This window comes from Epinephelus moara, chromosome 13 (assembly GCF_006386435.1).
Source record: "Epinephelus moara isolate mb chromosome 13, YSFRI_EMoa_1.0, whole genome shotgun sequence".
Lineage (NCBI taxonomy): Eukaryota > Metazoa > Chordata > Actinopteri > Perciformes > Serranidae > Epinephelus > Epinephelus moara.
Genome location: NC_065518.1, coordinates 15,777,813 through 15,796,989, shown reverse-complemented (window position 1 = coordinate 15,796,989; position 19,177 = coordinate 15,777,813). Strand labels below are relative to the sequence as shown.

At 40.5% G+C, this 19,177-nt stretch overlaps 1 protein-coding gene across 2 annotated transcripts; it reads right to left on the bottom strand.

The window, feature by feature from the left end:
- Positions 1 to 127: 127 nt before the first annotated feature.
- Positions 128 to 17,512, bottom strand: LOC126399890 (myosin light chain kinase, smooth muscle-like). 2 transcript variants are annotated; one of them, XM_050060215.1, is made up of 18 exons: positions 17,388 to 17,512; positions 16,813 to 16,980; positions 12,678 to 12,824; positions 12,384 to 12,536; positions 12,150 to 12,287; positions 11,716 to 11,769; positions 11,500 to 11,630; positions 11,251 to 11,407; positions 10,825 to 11,136; positions 10,634 to 10,733; positions 10,328 to 10,531; positions 9,112 to 9,329; positions 8,332 to 8,455; positions 7,204 to 7,356; positions 6,036 to 6,165; positions 5,781 to 5,862; positions 5,462 to 5,602; positions 128 to 2,363 (listed from the first exon to the last, which is right to left on the bottom strand). In XM_050060215.1, the coding sequence occupies exons 2-18, from the start codon at positions 16,976 to 16,978 to the stop codon at positions 2,158 to 2,160; spliced, it is 2,616 nt and encodes an 871-aa protein (XP_049916172.1). In that variant the 5' UTR covers positions 16,979 to 16,980; positions 17,388 to 17,512; the 3' UTR covers positions 128 to 2,157. The 2 variants fall into 2 exon arrangements, with proteins under 2 accessions (XP_049916172.1, XP_049916171.1); XM_050060214.1 differs by lacking the exon at positions 17,388 to 17,512 and having other exon boundaries at positions 16,813 to 17,132.
- Between the last annotated feature and the right edge of the window lie 1,665 nt (positions 17,513 to 19,177).

The window sequence follows — 19,177 nt, the reverse complement described above, 5'->3', positions numbered from 1 at the left end:
GTTTTATTTATGAATGACATGCCTTTAAATAGGTGCTGTTAAATGATACGCCCAACAGTCAGCAATCTCAGATCACTTTAAGGTCAAACTTTTTAGCAAAGTCCAATATTGTGGACAGTTTTGTGGACTGATATGAATGTAGCTTAGAAAAGCAACTAACAGTAAGGGAAAGGTGAGATACTATATTGAAAGACTGTATAACTGTTAAATCATAGGATTAAATATTTGTGGTTTCAGGGTTGGGAGAATATGCTAACAAATTCACAATCACTGTGGCGTGAGGAATGACCAAACATGGTAAACTGTATCAGAGAGACGTGTGCAATAGGTTAGGATATATTATAACATTATCAGTGTAGCTGTCACATTGAGACGCACAGGGCGCTGAAAATGATTGACACAATCACAATGACTAATAGGAAATAAGGGCAACACACATAGGACACTGAGGTAAATCAAGCTGACATGAGAAAGGTTTTACAGCTTTGAAACATTTATCTGGAAATGAAATCCTTTGGAAAACCTTGACTTGCAGTCAAGAACGAGCTCACCTCAACATTCAGATATTTATGTTTCTGAAAGTACCTGGAAAAGCCAAAATGGACAGCAGGGTAGAAACTAATATGTTTACATTGTGAGAATAAAATACTCCATTGCTTCAGCCATACCATAATGATGTCATTTGATCATACAGTTGGTAAGAATTGTCTTGCACGTCATCTGGAATCTCAGTGGAATACTTATATAAATTGGCGTAACATTAAATGAAATGTTTTCAAACCATGAGAGATCTCTGCTTTCTGTCATTAATTTAAAGGCACCAGACCAGATTTATTTCTATTTTTGTACATTGTATAGTGTGCTCAGTGTGAACCTGCTCTCATCTATGAGGACAACGGGGTGCCAGTGGTGGACCTGCCAATTCTGGTGTTCTCTGGCGAATGCTAGTCGATGCCCTCGTGTCACCCTCATGCAGTCTGTTTCTGACAGTTTGGTCGGAAACATGCACACCAGTAGCCTGCTGGAGGTCATTTTGTAGGGCTCTGGCAGTGCTCCTCTTGTTCCTCCTCACACAAAGGAGCAGATACCGGTCCTGCTGCTGGGTTGATGCCCTTCTATGGCCCTGTCCAGCTCTCCTCGACTAACAGACTGTCTCCTGGTATCTCCTCCATGCTCTTGAGGCTGTGCTGGGAGACACAGCAAACCGTCTTGTGCTAAAGTTCATGCACACAGATTGCTTTCAGCATCTTAATACATCCCTTAAACTGAAACTAATCCGTTATCCACGTCTAAAAATCAGCCAATGTCAACTAACACTGGACACAAACCCGTGTTTCCTGTGAGGAAGTCCTGTACTTAAACCACACACCCACTACATCTTACTCCTTTGATGGTCTCTGTCGCTCTTCATACTACGTCACAACTTTCTGTTGGTACATTTGTGAGTTTTTTTCTTGTAAATGTACCACTTGAATCTCAGAGCATTCGAGATCGGCTTGTACTACCCCTAACCCTCACCCTGCGTCAACATGTCAAGTACTCACCAATCACAGCACACAGTGGGATCCATAATAACAGGTCGTAAGGATGGGTGTGAGTGCTGAACAGCTGCAGTGTGACTTTTCTCACCTTCACTTAATTATTTTTAAACATTAATTTTCAGCCGAGTAAGCTGTTATTTTTCTCAAATTCAGCCTTTAATGTTAATGCCTTTAAAAACCATTTACATTTGAACGATATTAAAATGTGCAAAATGTACAATTCTCGTGTGACTTGTCATGTGAACGGTGCTGAGCTCAGCCACATTAGCAAAGATATCACCTTATTTCAGTACAACAAAACCATGTGCATTAGTAGCTGAACATGCTAACTACACATTAAAAGAATACAGACTTAAGTGCACTGTAGTAACTGGTGGCGCTGGGTATGCATGTCCAAACTGTCTTAATCCTTTGGTGGTAGAAGAACACAATGCACCCGCTTTGCCTTGAAATTGTGTGTGAGCAGCCTTTTGTGTGGCAGTGAGTAACCGTCCATCTGTGTGCTGACGTGTCAAAGTCCAGGCTTTATCCAACCATTCACATCAGTCTGCTTCTGAAGTCTCCTTCCAAATGAAGATAATCTTAAAATTGTTGCCTCTGCTGGTTTTCTTCATGTTCACATCCTCACTGTCAGTTTGGCAGAGCACATTGCCTCCCCCAGCTTGTTGCCGGCCCGGCACACGTAAACCCCAGAGTCAGAAGGCTTCAGATCTGCCACAACCAGAGAGCAGAGGCCGTCTTCATTTTGCTCAGTGGTCACTCTCTCCGATTCAGACACCCGCTTCTCATTCTGAAGCCACTTCACCTCCGGCTGTGGGTAACCTGGAATTTAGACAGGAAGTGAGTTAGATAAAAAGACGAACACCAAGTTTAGAACAGTAGAGTTGGTTCAGTAATTATGAACCTTCAGCCCGTAAGCTTAGCTCAGCACAAAGAATAGAAATGGGGGAAGTTGTAGATTAGCTCTGTCCAAGTTAACACATTTTTTCCCTCTTGTCGTTACCGTGAGAACATAGTCAAGAACCCAGCAGAGACTCCAGAAAGTTTATGTATATGACAAACAAATAGTTCAGCACTTAACCCCCGATCAAACCACAATGTTTCCATGTTTTGTTGAGAATAAAGAGGGACATATTATGCTAATTTTCAAGTTTCATACTTTCTGCAAGAACATGTTTTCATACACCATTTTCCTCATACTGTCTGAGCTGGAACACCTGTATTCACCATCTCTCTGAAATGTTCCGTTTAAGTGTCTCTTTAAGTCCTCTGCCCAAAAAACCCAGTCTGCCTTGGTTTGTCAGAGTTTCTGCACTGTCACTGCAGACTGCAGACTGTAACAGAGTATAGAGACACTTTATACTTTGAAAAAAATATATCACAAAAAAGCTTCTAAACCAAAATCGTCAACCAGACATATTCCAGCAAGAATATGATCTGAAATCAGGGAAAAAATGTACATAATCCTCAACCATGATAACATGTTTCCCTGACGTTAGCATGTAGCTAGATGTAGCAGTGTACTTGCAGCCAGGGAATGATTGTAATAGAGTATAGCTGCACTCACTACTTTTGTTATTTACTGTCCGAAATAAATATACCAGTAGAACAAAAACATACCCCATGGATAGACATTTCAGTGAATTTCATAATGCTAATGATACCCTATTACACATAGAGGGCATTCAACAACATTTGGTCGGGAGGGTGACAGAATACAGAAACTTAGGGAAGCTTTTTGGATCCATCGACTGGATGCCTTTATGTATCCTGGTCTCAATGAGTATATAGACTTCACATGTTCAATGTGATTTGTCATTATTCTTTACAAGCGTCATGATTTTTCTCGCAACCTGTGTTAAGATTGGGTATCCTCTGGGTATCTTATCTCATGTCATTCTGTTTTTTATTAACTTGTTATTTTTTCATTATTGTCTATTTGTTTCAGCTGTCATGCCATTATATGGGTCATGTGATGGCCTCTGATTGGTTTCTGCCATTATATAGGTGGGGCCATACCTGCATTGTATGTTTTGAAAGCCCTGACAAAGACCTACAGTCAAAACATGTTGGCTCTTTTAATGATTTAGCCACTACAATAAAAGGCTTTTTAATTTTTCCTTCCTTGTTTTTCTATATATTTTTTGGGAGCGCCTGGATCACCTTTCTGTCGACACTTCCTACTGTGAGTCATCATCACCAATAAAAGCTTCTAAACCAAAATATTCTCAACTGTAAATGTTCTAGCAGCATTATGATCCAATGTAACAACATTTGCAACCAAGATTACTTGTTTCCCTGACATTAGCATGTAGCTACATGTAGCAGTGTAGGCTACATAATGTAAACACTTGCAGTAGCGTGCCTGGAGCAGATGACCCTTTAAAGAAATCTGTCACGATCTGATAAAAGCTTGTCGCAAAAGTGGAAAAAACAACAGTTGGAAAAAGGGTATTATACAACAAGTAGTTGCCCCTAAGCAATCTCATTGGTCAACAAGACATTTAGAATGTGTCCAAATCAGTATAACAGCACACCTGGCTCAACATTAGTAAAAATATTACTCAGCCATTTCCATGGCAAGCCTGTAATTGCCAGAGCAAATATCAGATGGCTACAAAACTGCTACAAAATGGATGGATTTCATAGGCGTCTCTAGCCCATTTTTGGGAGTGCTGAAGCACCCCTAAATTGAATCCCAGCACCCCTAAAATTTGAGGCACCCCTAAATTGAATCCCAGCACCCCTAAAATTTGAGATTTTTTTTTTTTTTTTTTTTTTTTTTACTGCATGTCCCTTTTTAACAAGCTAGAAAAGTGTCAAAACCATATAGTACTTGGTTGCAACGTAATATTTTAACAACAAAAATACAGTATTTTACAAAACAAATACAATATACAATACAATATACAATAATAATAATAACAATAATAATAATAATATAATATTTTTGGTACTCACTATAGGGGGCTGGTTTACTCCACAAACATACATACTGTTTATGTGTATGTTGAGGAGCTGCTGTATCAAAATGAGTTGTCTTCCCCCAGACTGTGGCTCAGCATTTAAATGACCTTTATCAGATTTGATGGTTTAGTCACAGACTTTCCCAAAAAGTGTAGTGCTTTTCTTTCACAAATGTGGGAATGAAATTGAGTTAAAATGTACAAAACAGTAAAATTTATCTTGCCTGGCCGGGCAGCTCTCTGGGTGCACCCCTAAACCTCTAATCCTAGAATCGCCCCTGATGGATTTGTTGTTAATTTGATCTCTACTGCGGATTTAGTTTGATGAATGGTTGGAAGAAAACGAGGCTGTTGCTGCTGTTGCTTTGGTTCATAATGGACATGCTCTATATGCGTTTATCGGCTAAAATCTGTAGAAAAACATTTCACAATCCTAAAAATGTTATAGCTTTATATGTTAATAAACACAGTCAATATTTATTAAACTAATAAATCTGACATTTTTTTTGTCCTTTATTTCAAATGATCTGCAAAGCTAATTAACAAAAAGCCACCTAAAGATGGGTCATTCAAAACAGTCTGAAGCACGAGACTCATGCTCAGTGATTGCTTTTATATACGTTTACACTGTTATCTGAAACTTTGGCCATGTTTAATACAAATGTGACACTATGACATTTTATATATGACAGAAAATGAGGACAAGCATAATAGATCCCCTTTAAACAAAGGAAGTATAACATGGAATCTGTGGATTCGTCCTTATGAATAATTCCTTTCAAAATTATATAGTAATTTGATCTCTATATAACATAAAACCATGGCAGCTTTAAGTTGGGCCAGTTAATGACTTGCGGCCATCAGATCTATTCTGACAGCGTTGTCTTTCTTCTTCCCTTATAGAACATGGCGGGGCATTATTTGATGAAGTGCAACACAGTTCTGTCACTGTACCATTGATGAGGCATGTTAGCCGAGCTGTTGCTCCTTTGGGAAGGGTGGTGTCCTTCAGGGCCTGCTGGAAGCGAGGTTCACTCTGGAGCTGCTTATCCAGCGACTGGATGGCCTCCTCTGCCTCTTGGCTCCAGCCTGGCTCTGGATGAGAGGGAGGATGATGATGAATAAAACGGAAACAAGGCTTTACAGATCACAAAAGGGTAAACTTGAAGTGACAATCGGAAAGTGTGAGTCATCTGCCATATGTATGTGGCTGCAGGACATGGGAGGGCATTGTGTGTGTATGTGTGTGTGCGTGTCTTTTTATCGGTCTTACCCTCTGAGGAGCTGCCAGGAGAGTCTGGCCTGTTAGAGAGATTAGCCATCCGCTGTAGGGCCAAAACAGCCTTGCCAGTTTTCTAGAAGTTTAAAGGACAAATAGCACTGGATGACAAACTACACTCATAACCAAGCTCAAGGTCTGAACAGGACAATGGACTGAAAGGTCACCACAGGGAAGCACTGATAAGAAAATTGTTCATCTGTCCGAGGCTGGGCTAACGGCATTGTAGTCATTTTTCAGGTTAGTTACCTTCCACTTGCGCCTGGCCAGAAAGCGTCTCATCTTCCCCTTATTGAGGGACTTGGTAGGTCTGCGGTTCAGTGGGGTGAAAGAGACCATCCAGGGGTGGGCGAGGGCCTCAGTACATGACAACCTACATCTAGAGTGCAGGTGGATAGAGAGGGAGAAGCAAAGGCTGTTAAATCTGAGCTCACTGTGATGCAGCCGTGAAATATCTGCTGCTTGAATAAAACCCAGACTCTCCCTGATTCATATTCAGAGGTTGATAAATGTCACAAGGAGTGTGCTGCCCATAATGTTATACTATAAACTGGAGAGAATACTCTTGTAGCTGCTTCTCATAGGAGCTTGAAACTTTCTAATTGTATCACAAAGAGGTTCTTGAATCCAGGCAGTTTGTTAGCATATCTATATGGGTCATTCTCCAACTATGATCCATTTGGTCCGGAAACTTTTAAATAATATATCATATTTAGAGAAATGTATGGGTATAATATTTTCAGTAGAATAACACTGGCATTTCCATCACCATGTGTCTTTTCCATCACAATAAACGAAGTGATGAAAGTGACTGTTGTGGAAGTGACAGTTTGTCTCATTGAGAAAAAAAAAAAGTCATGATATGTTAGGCCGCTCTTCTTAAGTGAGCCGCTAACTGCTACTTGCTGCTTTTGAAATCTCCTGGTGATGGGTCGCACACATAACACACTGACAAAATGTGAAACTGTCCCATCCCAGTGGCTCACACTTTTAAAACAGACGGTGATTCAGCCAAGCTTTTGTCCAGTTTAGCGTTGACAATGAATACACACAAAATACACAATATAAAATGTTTTTGTTTTTTATTATTTGGACATTTAAGTGTGATTTATGTGTCACGTGTAGTTGAAGTTGATATAAGATCAAGATGAAATTCAAAATTAAGCAGGTTTGAATGTCCAAAATCTGGCTTAGGGACAAAGGAAATATAGCAAAAACCACACTTAAAATAATGACTTATCTATATTTTTTCTTTTGTATGTTCCTTTTGGACTTAAGTGTGACCAAATAAAAACATAAAAATGTGTTTCTTTTTCACGACAGTTGAAGAATCACTCATATAGGTAATCATGGCGAGAATTTGCTATGCACCATAATCATCATTTAAAAAAGGAGATCTAAAGAAAACCAGACCAACCTCCTGTCTTTTTTCAGCAGGGAGCTGATAAAGTCTTTAGCCTGATCGGAGATGTCCTCAAAACTCTCCTCATCAAACTCAAAGCGGGCAGAAGTCACAAGAGCAAAAGTCTCAGCATCGTTGTTCCCCTGGAAGGGAGACTCTCCACTGAGCCTAGGACACAAACAATAAATTAACACATACACAGTGTTTCTGCACAGACAGGATTTGTACCCATTAAATAGGGAAATATAGTACTTATAACACTGACCTAAAGGGGTAAATGAACTGTCTTCAGTCTATTATTCCATCGAGCTACTGCTGGATTTGGTTGAAACTTTGCACACTGGTAGCATTTGCACTACTGGTGGCAGAAGCTAGACGATGAGCTTTTTCAATCATTCAGCCATAACTTAACTATTTCAACTGCATATTCATCACTTATATTCAGCCATTTCTAGTGCCTTTAGGAACTATTTTACCCGTATACCCATTCATTTTGGCTACTTTTCAGCATTTGCATATAACTTTCAGCTAACTGTTTAGACCTCTCTACTCACTTACTAACTTTCCATACAATCCCCACCGCAACACACTGTGTTCAAGCTACAGCTGACTCAGTACTTGTATATACTGTATATATTAATTTTCTAATCAAATTGTTATTAAAGTTTTTGCAAATTAAAAGTGAGTGGAGTTGCTACAACACAATATTTCCATGTACTCTCTGGTAACTGCCAAAGTACTTCCTAGGGTACAGGAACCCCTGGTTGGGAATCAATGTTATAGGGCACTATAGTTATACAATGTCACCAGCAGATGGCGCCAAATCTGCATTTGTTGAATAATTTTGGTTTCATGTGATTAAACTGGCATGAACTAAACTGTTAATGATTTCCTTTAACTTTTAACTATCTTCATATGACTTTGCCATAGTTGACATCTATAGATAAAGGATGAATTAAGAATAAACACCAGGCATTTATGTCACTTAAATCCTTTTTCTGTCCCACACTTCATGAAAAATCTAATATACCCTCTAGGATTACTGTTTTCATTTTCACAAAGTATCCCCATTGCCATTTTTTTCCTTTTAGAGTATGCTACTGTGGCTTTAGTCTAAACTACTACAGCGTTTGTTTGACTTACAAGATGAAGGAGATGACTCCGATGCTCCACATGTCAGTCTCCAGGCCCACAGGCTCATAATTGATCACCTCAGGGGCCACAAACTCTGGCGTACCATGCATCACCATCAGGGGTTTACCCTCCTCTGAAGAACAGGATAACAGTAAAAAGCAGAAATTCAAAACATCACCCTGACTGTTTTACATTTGTCTGTTTGTATTGGCCTATTTACAGACAGCTACAGTCATCTCTAAACAGACCACCCAGTCTGGGGGTGCAGCTTCTGGAGCGTCACCAAATTTACTGCCTGAATTGGCTCCACAGGCTTTGTGGCATGTATTGAGTTAAGGCAGTTGTCTATTTAAGGACTTGTTATTGTTTAATGGGCATTGTGGATATCTAGGAAAAACAACACTCCTTGATGTTATCTGTGGTTATTTCTGCATTTATAAGAATGTCTGATCCTTTGTAGATATTGCTGTGTTGTTGTCAGCATAAAAAACATGGTCAAATTGAGAGGCTGGCAAAATAGTTAAGTATATTTACTTCAGTTGAACTTGATGCAGACTTTTATGCAGCCAAGATTTTTGTTTATATGTATTCATATGAACCATAACAGGAAATATTTTATTCCCCAGTACACAAAGCTGCACAGCACTGACTGGCACCTTATAAGGACCACTGGATTTCCCTAGATTTTAACTTGTCATGAGAATACACACTGGGTGATTTGTTCACGGTCCCTTGTGAGCAGCGGAAAAAGTTATTAAAAAAACCCGACAAAAAACAAAGCAAACTCACCCAGTTCACTAGCCAAGCCAAAGTCGATGATCTTCAGCTTTGTACCGGTGTTGTCCACGCAGACGATGTTCTCTGGTTTGAGGTCCAGGTGGACGATTTTCTGCTTGTGAACATACTGCATGCCCTCCAGGATCTGCTGCATGTAGCGAGCGCTGGTGGGCTCCGTGTGCTCAAAGTTTTCATCCACGATGCGTTCAAAGAGCTCCCCGCCTGCAATACTGGGCGACAAGTAACAGGTTTCAAAAACAATCCTTAAAGCGGGAGTTTGGTATTTTTAACCCAGACCATATTTTTTCCATGTTTTTGTGTCTAAATAATAATAATACATTTTATTTATAGGTGCCTTTCAAGACACTCGACATCACCTTACAGGCAACGATAGAGAAAATAAGAACAGATTAATAAAGTCAACAAGATAAGGAATAAAGTAACATAAAAATAAATCATAAAAATAATAACATAGCAACAAATGGAAGGGAGTCAATCTGAATAGGCTATTTAAAAGAGAGGGGTTTTGAGGCGGGATTTGAAAGTGGAGGGGGCTTCCAGAGGCGGGGAGCAGAGCAATTGAAGGCTCTAGACCCCATGGTGGTCACGCGGGCTGGCAGGACAGTGAGGTGGATGGAAGAGGAAGACCTGAGAGTGCAGGTGGGGGTGTGGATGTGCAAGAGCTCGGAGAGGTGCAGAGGAGCTAGGTTGGGGATTGCCTTAAAGGTGAGGAGTGAGATCTTAAAGTCAACACGGTATTTAACAGGAAGCCAGTGAAGCCACAGAAGGAGTATTGTGATGAAAATGTAAAATAAAAATGTAAATGACAAATGGGAATAATCATTTTTAAACTGGTCCAGTATTAAGCGAAAGGGCTGCAGCTGGCAGCCACAAAACGGGCTGCAATTAACCTCTCAGGGCAATGGTGCACCATCCAATAAAAGTGCTTGCTTTTGCCACTGTTTGGCTCAGATTAATGTCAGATTAGTGCATCTTAAGTGTCTAACAACCTTTTTGTTTAACCAGAAACAGCCCCAAGATTGCTACCGCCAAACCCACCAGACTGCATTTAAATAAACTAATTTCATCATTGTTAAACACACTTCATTCACAGTCCACAGAAACAAAAAAAAAACCTTAAATCACACATCAGCAGAAGAAACTTCCTACCAACAGATACAAAATAATTATACTGATCAAAGTCAACTTTCACTCCTCAGTTACTTACTACTCCATGATCATGACCATCTCAGAGCGTGTTTCATAGGCAGCCAGACACTGGACCAGTTTTGAATGGTGGAGTCTGTTCATTAGTTCGATCTCTTTGCGAGCTGCTGCCCTCTCCTTGGAGGTTCGGCCTCTGTAGAACTTTGCCGCAACCACCTGACCCGTCTCTTTGTGGGACATCCGGAACACCTGGCCAAACTTCCCACTGGAAAATGTTCAATCCAAAACAAATAAGAGGCATTAGAACTTTACTTTGTTTGACATGAGAATGTCAAGTTTGTTTTAAATACAAAGACTCGATGCTTACACTCCCAGCTTCTCATGCAGATTGTAGTAGTCCTTGGCCTTATGTGTGGTGTCAATGGTCACTGTGATATACGACCCAGGATCTTCCTTCTTTTCTGCCTCTAACATAAAAAATACACAGCAGGTGACAAATAAGCACACCCCTCCCGACAGATAGCCTCTTCTCAAACATTTTACCAACACATCACATACTTGTGGTCACCATCTTGACAATCTCAGACTCCTGGCTTGGTTCGCTGACCCCTGCTGAGTTGTATGCCCTGACACGGAAGCGGTACTGCCCCAGAGGCTCCAGTCCTGAGCGGACGTGATAGGATGTGCTTTTACATCGGCTTGTTAGTTCAGTCCAGCTCTCGGGCTTGTTCGAGCCCTCTGGTCTGACCTCCACTTTGTAGCCCAGCACTGCTGTGCCTCCGTCGTAGCTGGGACCCGTCCAGGACAGGACAAGGGACTGAGTGGACAGCTGGGAAATAACAGGCTGGGATGCTGGTGGCTCGGGCCGGTCTGAGGAGAAATATAAGAACAAAATACCTCTACTCATGCTGCTTTGTTGGGCTCATATCTGAGCACTCATTGGAGAACTCTAAATACTAAACTGTTGACCAAAGTAAGTCTCACCTATGACACTGAAGGACATGGTATGCTGTGCAGAGCCTTTTCTGTTTTGTACTATGACAGTGTACAAGCCTGTGTCTTCTGGACAGGCCTGAGAGATCTCCACACTGCTGTGCGTCTCACTGCTGCGGACAGACATCCTCGGCCCTCCTTTCACCACCTGACGAATACATATCAAGACATAAGGCTTTACTGCCATTTCAATGGATCGAACAACCCTAACATCTACCAACTTGTACTGTTTTTTATTACCTTGTCTTTGTTGCAAATCCAGCAGCAGGCCACAGGGACAGAGCTGCTCCTGAACTCACAGTGCAGCTGGACCTGCTGTCCTACTCGAACCTCCACCTGCTCCGGTGGGTCTACAAACTCCACAGGAGGCCCTGAGGAGAAGTTTGTTCCATCAGTGAAGCATAACTGAAATGCCATCAAAATTTAAGCTTACGTGTTGTAGTGTCCTCTATTCACCTTTGCTAGGGGAGACTTTTGTTTGAGGTTTGATATCTCTGCCACCTGTGGAGACTGAAGGAGAAGGTGGACTTCAGGTGTGTGCTGCTATAGGCAGTTTTAAAAAGTATCCAACCAATCACATGTGAGCAGTCATGTTAGGTTGCAGCAGCAGCCAATGCATTGCACTCTTGAATGAAAAGGCAGGCACCATTAACCACAAACATGTGGTGAAAGATGTATGTTTTATGAAGTGAACAAAATGCATGTCATACACAGTTTTACATGTCACTATTTGTGTTTTTGCTGCTTCTCTGCCCTCATATTTACCATTAATTTGCATTTTTTTCAACAGATTTTTTATAAGTACATGTAGTAAGAAGAAAAGCAAAAAGAAAAGGGGGTGTAACATCACAAACTGTTTTCATTAAGCTTAACAAAAGTTTTAAATCTACCTTTCTTTTCTTCTTTTTCTCTCTGTTTGCTTTTCCCCTTAGAAGCTGGAGACAACTGAGTGTTTTTGGGGGGTGAAGCCTTGGACGTGACCTCGCTGTGTGACTTGCTTGTTCTGGGAATTTCCTTTGTTGCTTTTTCTTTGAAAACAGAGTGGAAACAGGTTTACTGTACACAGATCAATTCAATATGGTTCATTTAAGGACAAATAAATTCTAACTCGACCCCTGCTTTACCTGTGATACGCAACGTAGCACTGCTTGACTGTTTCCCAGCTGTATTCTCAGCTATGCAGGTGTACGTCCCGGCATCTCTCCGGGAACACCGTGTCAGAGCCAGGCTGGTAACGTCATTTTTGAAGGAGGTATTACTTGATTTCACCCTCTCACCTAAAAGCATAACAATAGGCAAACATGTTTTTACTGTTGAGGATTGTAAAATTCCTTCTAAATAATGGATATTGTGACTCAATCCTTGCTTATAATGAACAAGAGGTAGACATTTTGAAGGTATGTTAATCAGACATTTACCATTGTGCAGCCAGGAAGTGGTCAGAGGTCGACTTCCTGTGATAACACTTTGAAAAGTAGCATCACTTCCTTCACAGACCGTGCAGTCCCTGAGTGGTTCTTTGAAGTGAGGCGATTCAAGTGCCTGGATGGTTTTCAGTCTGGACTCTGAGGAGAAGTTCAGGACAATGGAGCTCATTTCCAGATAAACTGTGTACACCAGTGTTTCCTTTACCACTGACCAATCAGGAAAAGTCATTAGCAAATATTTCAGTGGAAGGTTCGGGGCCTTTCCACTCCAGGCATGATTTAACTGATCAAACTTTAAACGCACCATGTGGTACATGCAAATATAGTGAGAAATGAAAATATTGAAACTGTAGAGTGATGTGGGTGTGTGGTGTTCATCTGTGTTGCCTCCAGGCAGAGCAGCATTACGTCTCTGTTAATCAGTTACCTGTTGCTGTATCTGCTGGAGTATGTTTCAGTTGCAAGAGTGCAAGCGTGGGGAATTTGACATGTTGTTTTCAAGGTTTTCCCACCACGTGTGTGTGTGTGTGTGTGTGTGTGTGTGTGTGTGTGTGTGTGTGTGTGTGTGTGTGTGTCACTCTGAGTGCCTGAGGACATTTCTGACAACAGTAGTACCTACGAAAACAGCGCATTTAATCCTGTCGTATATAGAGCTGCACCCTAATAAATATTTTGAGAAGTAGCCAATAAGCCTCAAGGGAGCTCACCATATAATTACATGTATGTATACTCTAACAGATACCAGTCCTCCTGTTTTTCCCGAAAGGCCTTTTCATAGGTGTAGATTTAGGGGTGGGGAGACGCAGAGGACACATCCCTTTTATTATTTAGAATATGTTCATTTGTTCCCACCAATAAAAGCATTAAGGATTTAATTCTCCCCACCAAACATGATTGGCATACATACATGATATGGTATATGTTTATGAATTTAATACACACTTTCTCCTCCATCTCCTCAGACTGAGCACCCAGAGCTTCTGCTGCTATTGCTCTGAATGACCAAAAGGACAGACTATATACAATCCCACCCCATGTCACAAATGTCTGTTACTACAGTGAAAATAGTTTTGTTGGCTTAGCTTGTAAATATTTATTTTACAGTGGAAACTCTGCTTTTCAATCCCATCCAAAACTGCTGTTCTGGATCAGGCTCATGTCGTGCTTGTACAGAAACTATGCATGTTCATGATGAATGGTCGAGCCTGATTGTTTTTGGGCCTGATCAAAGCTCTACCTTGCAATGCCCACATGTACATGCTATTCTTATGAGCTTGTCATACGTTTATGAAAAGTAATGCACCACAATTCATATATAATCCATGTAACTGAGGGCTGCAACCACATGACCAATGTGCTGACAGGAGTACAATAAGAAAGTAGTTTAAAGACTGAAAGTCCATGATGTTAGGGATGTAGGTTGAGATGGTAGATGGGTTAAACAACACTGGACTTTCCCCCGGGAGACTGGTGTTCGTAACCGTGTGAAACCAAGTTATTTTAAGGTGTGTTGTCATCATGTTTGTTTTCCTAACGCTAACCTATAGCCCCTTTTACACTGCCAGATTTTCCGCGAATGTTGGGCCGTTTTGCCGGCAAGCTGCGAGCGTTTAGACACACAGAGCCGGATTGGTGAGTTGATCCGAGGTGCCCAATTTTCCGTCTCGTAGGGTAGTCATATTGGTGAAACCTTTTTGCTTTAAACAGAACGAGGCGGCCTTCCGCCACGGGAGGGGCTGTTGATGACTTGAGGAGCTCTGTTGATGACGCTGCACGTGCAACCCAATGGCAGTGGATAAACAGGAAACAGCTGATAGCAGGAATTAGCGAGCAGCTAGTAGCATGAGAGAAACGCAAACCTGACAGACACTGTGAAGATGAGCAACTGGGGAGACAAGGAATTGCGGGCCCTCTTTGCCCTCGCAAACGAAGAGGCCATTAACTGTCAAATGACGTGGACAGTGAACAACGGGCCAACTTACAAGAGAATCGCCGAAGGACTGACTAGCTGCGGCTTCCCTCCCACGCCACTGTTTACGTCACACACTGAGTTACACGTTTTGTTACTTGCTCACGCCCTCCATTGCCCCGAAAAAGGCGCATTCTGTATAAACAAAAGTAGGTAGGCGGCATTTTGCTGCACTACTCGATTTTGTTTATATACTGCCAATGCTGAAAGAAGACTGATTGGGCTTTCCTGCAAATTTGCACAATTCCTGTTTAAAAAGGGCTTATGTAACTTTACTTGACCAACCGGAACTTACATCTGTGTACTTGCCGAAATCTAACCTATGTAACTTTACGTTAAGTACATAACATCATTTTTGGAGCACTAATCAGTTGGATATTTACTAAGGGTATTGATCATGTTCTGTGATTTTGTCCCTTAGATGTACCCTAGTCAAGCCACTGCAGCAGCTTCCTGCCCCCGGATGCTGCAGTGATGGACAATAATGACATGAAATAAAATAAAATAATGACTAAGATTTTGAATAGCTCATTTCACTAAAAAAAACCCAGGCAGCTCAGTGGACATGTCAAAAGTAATATGTACCTTTTGTCTGACAGAATTTAAATATCAACAAAGTACTGTGAGTTTGAGGCTACCACCAACGAGCTGAACATAGGTGCAGCTAATCGACTGATGTCAGAGGGCAACTGCTGACGTCAGTAAAGCCTGCAAAGCACTATTTGGAGTGTTCGAATAGCCATGGACCCTTGTACAAAATCTAGGAGGGTTTTCAGTGCTTGCTAAATGGGCAGCAACTGACTGCAGACCATTAATGGTGAGGAATTTTATTTTAGTTAGATGCTTGGGGCATGTCGTAGTACAACAATTACTGATTCATCAGTTTTTCTTTAATCAGTCTCGTGTCCCTCAGTTTTCAACTAACCTCAAAGTTAATCGAGCTATCAAGTATTTTTGTTTCTTATTCATTTTATTGAAATGTGCTGCACGGTTTGTAGGTCTACATGAACTCCTGTATATTTCTCAAATTTTCTGCAGTCTTTAAACAAACAAAAATCACTGTATTTCACAGAGTAAGCACTTTGAAATTGTCTCCTACCTCTAAGTCATAGTTTCTAGATAATTTTCTTGTAGCAGTGCAGCAATGATATGAAATAAATTAATCTAAAAGTAATCTAAATGCAAAATAATGGAATTTTAAACATGGATTTAAAAGTGCGATTAATCACGATTAATTATTTAAATTCAGCAATTAATCGCAACTTTAAAAATAGTCATTTGACAGCCCAAATATTCATATGAAAGGTTGTATGAGGACACTTTGAATTAAAACATGAAGTGCCTGCAGAAGGCTGAGGCCAGGGGTGCCACCAAGGGGTGGCCAGAGTGGAGGGGCATGACCACCCTGATACACACATGGGAGAAATTTTTTGTGTAAAATGCCTTTATTGACAGAACTTATTCATTTTAACTCAAACCACAACTTTTCCCCCTGACCTTAATTAAGAGATTCCTTTCTGGTAGAGAGCCCTCAAGGAAAATGTCTCCCAACTACCCCTGATACAATCACCTGCCCAACCCCCATTCCCCTCTTGCAAGTCACATATGCCTAATATGTGCATAAGTGACTTGCAAGGGCGGATGGGGGTGTGTGGGGGTGTTCTTAGACATGAGATGGCTTGTTCCCAGTAAATGTTTTGCTCCTTGAATTAAAGCTTTATTTGTCTTTGGGAGGAAAAGGATAACCAGCCCATTGGAAGTACAATGAATCACCTCGGACGTGTAAAGTTATATAACACACTGAAAAAGGATTGTTGTGGAAGTCAGAATATTATTGTATTGGCATTAGTCTATGGAGATCATTTGTAAAATTAACTGTAAAATAAGAAATCAACATGTGCAATTTCCTTAGTTTTAAACTAGCCTTTATACTTAAGCAGCATAATAATTCTTGAAATTTAGTTATGACCCCATCTGACCACCCCTGGGAAACTTTTCTGGAGGCACTACTGGCTGAGGCTCTGTGTGGGGTGTAACTGTGGTAAATGTTATGAATACATTCCAGTCATGTTGCAACAATAAACAATGAGTCTAGTTCATTAGCATTAACACTGACACATTAAAAAGCAACTGTCCTGCTTTTCTCATAGTCTTTACCTGTTGCTGATGAGACACCCAGTTTGTTATTTCCCATTAATGTCCTTTTACTGGTATCCAGTCCATCCTCCTTCTTCTTCTCCACACAGAAGGTTCTGGCTTGAGGCCTGAGGGCCAACCGGAAAGTAGACACAAAGGTCTTTGGCTTGCCGCCATCCTTATCCATCCCTATGTAGATATGAGTTTTCAGTCATCAGTCAGGCCTGCTCTTTCTCTTTAGATTGCACTCAGTATATATGTGTGTGTGAAGCTGAGAGTCGCCCGGTCTCTATTCACACATCCTGTCTGAGATGCTAACAGGAGGAGCCTCTGCTTTCAGTCAGTCCCTGAAATCACTACCCACCCTCAGCCCCACAGTACACAGGAAACAGCTTTTTCATCGGAAGGCCAATTAAAAACACACATGTCCAGCCCCCACTGTCCCCCTGCGCTGAGAACAGACGCAGAGAGACACATGTGATAGAAAATAAGCCACAGAGACAGGGTAGGAAACGTGTGGGAGAGACATAACATTCCAGCTGAAGAGAAACAGAGGTGGATACTGATAAAAGAAAAGTATACAGAGCATTTTTTACCTGGTGGCTCTCTTCATAAAATCTGCTTGTCCTCACACAGATTCCCACTGTCAGCTTCTTCTCTCCATTTTACCCCCTGTAAACATCTATTCCCAGGAAACACTCAGTCACAAAGGTTGAGCAACACTGCCAGAGTCGCCGCAGGAATCAAGTAGAACCTGTAGGGCAGCTTTCTTCACGCACTGACACTGCTGTGAGACAGACAGCCTGGGGAGAAATCACTGAAGTGACTCTATAAAACTGTGGACTTCCAGGGATTTGAGTTTCTTTGAGTGAATGTGGAGCTGTGGGACGATGTGACCACAAACAGTAAGATCTACTTGTAAATGAGACGCCTTTAATTCTATTTAAATGAGAATAATAGTGACTGCTGGCTGGGTGTGTCTCCAAGGTGTGCTCTCAATTACCTTTTGTTGCCTGATGGTTACTACAGACTGGTTTTCTCTTATCCATATTCAAAGCGGAGAGGAGATAGCTTCTTTGTCTCTGTTGCTATTCTGAAAAGCAGTTTTGCTGACTGTCTGTAAAAGCCTCACTGACTGGAATTTTATTTTTTACAACATGTGAATTTCATGGATTGTTGTTCATTTATTGTTTTCACTTTTGGGATCAATAAAGTACATTTAAATGTATACAACTACTAGATAATATTGAAATAAATAATGGATAATATTGTATATTGAATGAATACATTTGTGAAATTATGGTCAAACTGGACCCAATATGTACGGGAGTTGCTGACAAATTAATGGATCCCTTAAAGAGATAAAGATTATAATAATCCTATAATGAGGAAAGAGGGTCTTAATATGGAGTGTTCGAATATATATATATATTGTATTCGTTTTTCTTGGTAATTGGTTGTCTGCTTGCAATTGTATCTATTTTATTTGTTAGTCAATGTGCTATTCGGTGTAATAAGCCTATGAACCATTATTATTTGTTTAGATACACAACATATGAAATCTTTATATATTGTTTGATGTGTGTTTGTACATGTATATGTACACATGTATGTACATATTAATGTATTGTCCCTTAAAATACAGGGACTACTGACAGGGGTCCCTTTGGACCCCAGGGAGCAAAATGTTAAATTATTTCTTCTCAAAGCATGATTAGTCAGGTCTATGTAATTAATGTCGTCTGACAAATATATATATATTTTTATTTAGGAAAGTTACACTTTAGCATATTGTGTAAAACGAAAATTTAGACAATTCTTTAATACAAACTGCAGCTTTGATCCCAAGCACAATCTACATTATTACTTAAAACTTATTTAGCATCCTTTGACCAGGGTTTCAATGGTCTTGGAAACCCTGAAAAAGTCATGGAATTTCATAATCACATTTTCCAGGCCTGGATCAGTCAAAGAATCAGTAAAAAAAATATTTAAAGTTTTGGAAAAGTCATGAAAATTTGATGTGTGTAATTAAATTGTCACAATCTTCTGTGAATAATTATAATGGTATATCTAGTTTTTTGTAGCTGTCAAAATAACATATATCTAATATGCCTGAAGGGTGACAACATTTTGTTAACCATCATGTACATTTCTTCATTTTCTCCCTGCGTCACGTCTCTCTCTTCATCTATGCTAGCTAGCTGAAATTATGTTTGAATAGAGTTTGAATCTGACATGTCTGGAAAAACGCTGGGCAACTGGGGCAAGAAAATATATATATATAAATATATATATATATATATATCATGGGACCTTAAAAAGTCGTGGACAAAGTTTCGAAATTTTGTCTATGAAAATGTGTGGGAATGCTGTTGAATCTCAA

What these genes read in the sequence shown, in the direction of transcription:
- LOC126399890 (XM_050060215.1), bottom strand. Translation starts at nt 16,978, where the DNA reads ATGGATAAGGATGGCGGCAAGCCAAAGACCTTTGTGTCTACTTTCCGG. An exon ending in CTGCATGAGAAGCTGGGAGT is followed by an intron (nt 10,532 to 10,633) that starts GTAAGCATCGAG and finishes AACATTTTCCAG; the next exon opens with TGGGAAGTTTGGCCAGGTGT. An exon ending in CTGCTGAAAAAAGACAGGAG is followed by an intron (nt 6,166 to 7,203) that starts GTTGGTCTGGTT and finishes CCTGCACTCTAG; the next exon opens with ATGTAGGTTGTCATGTACTG.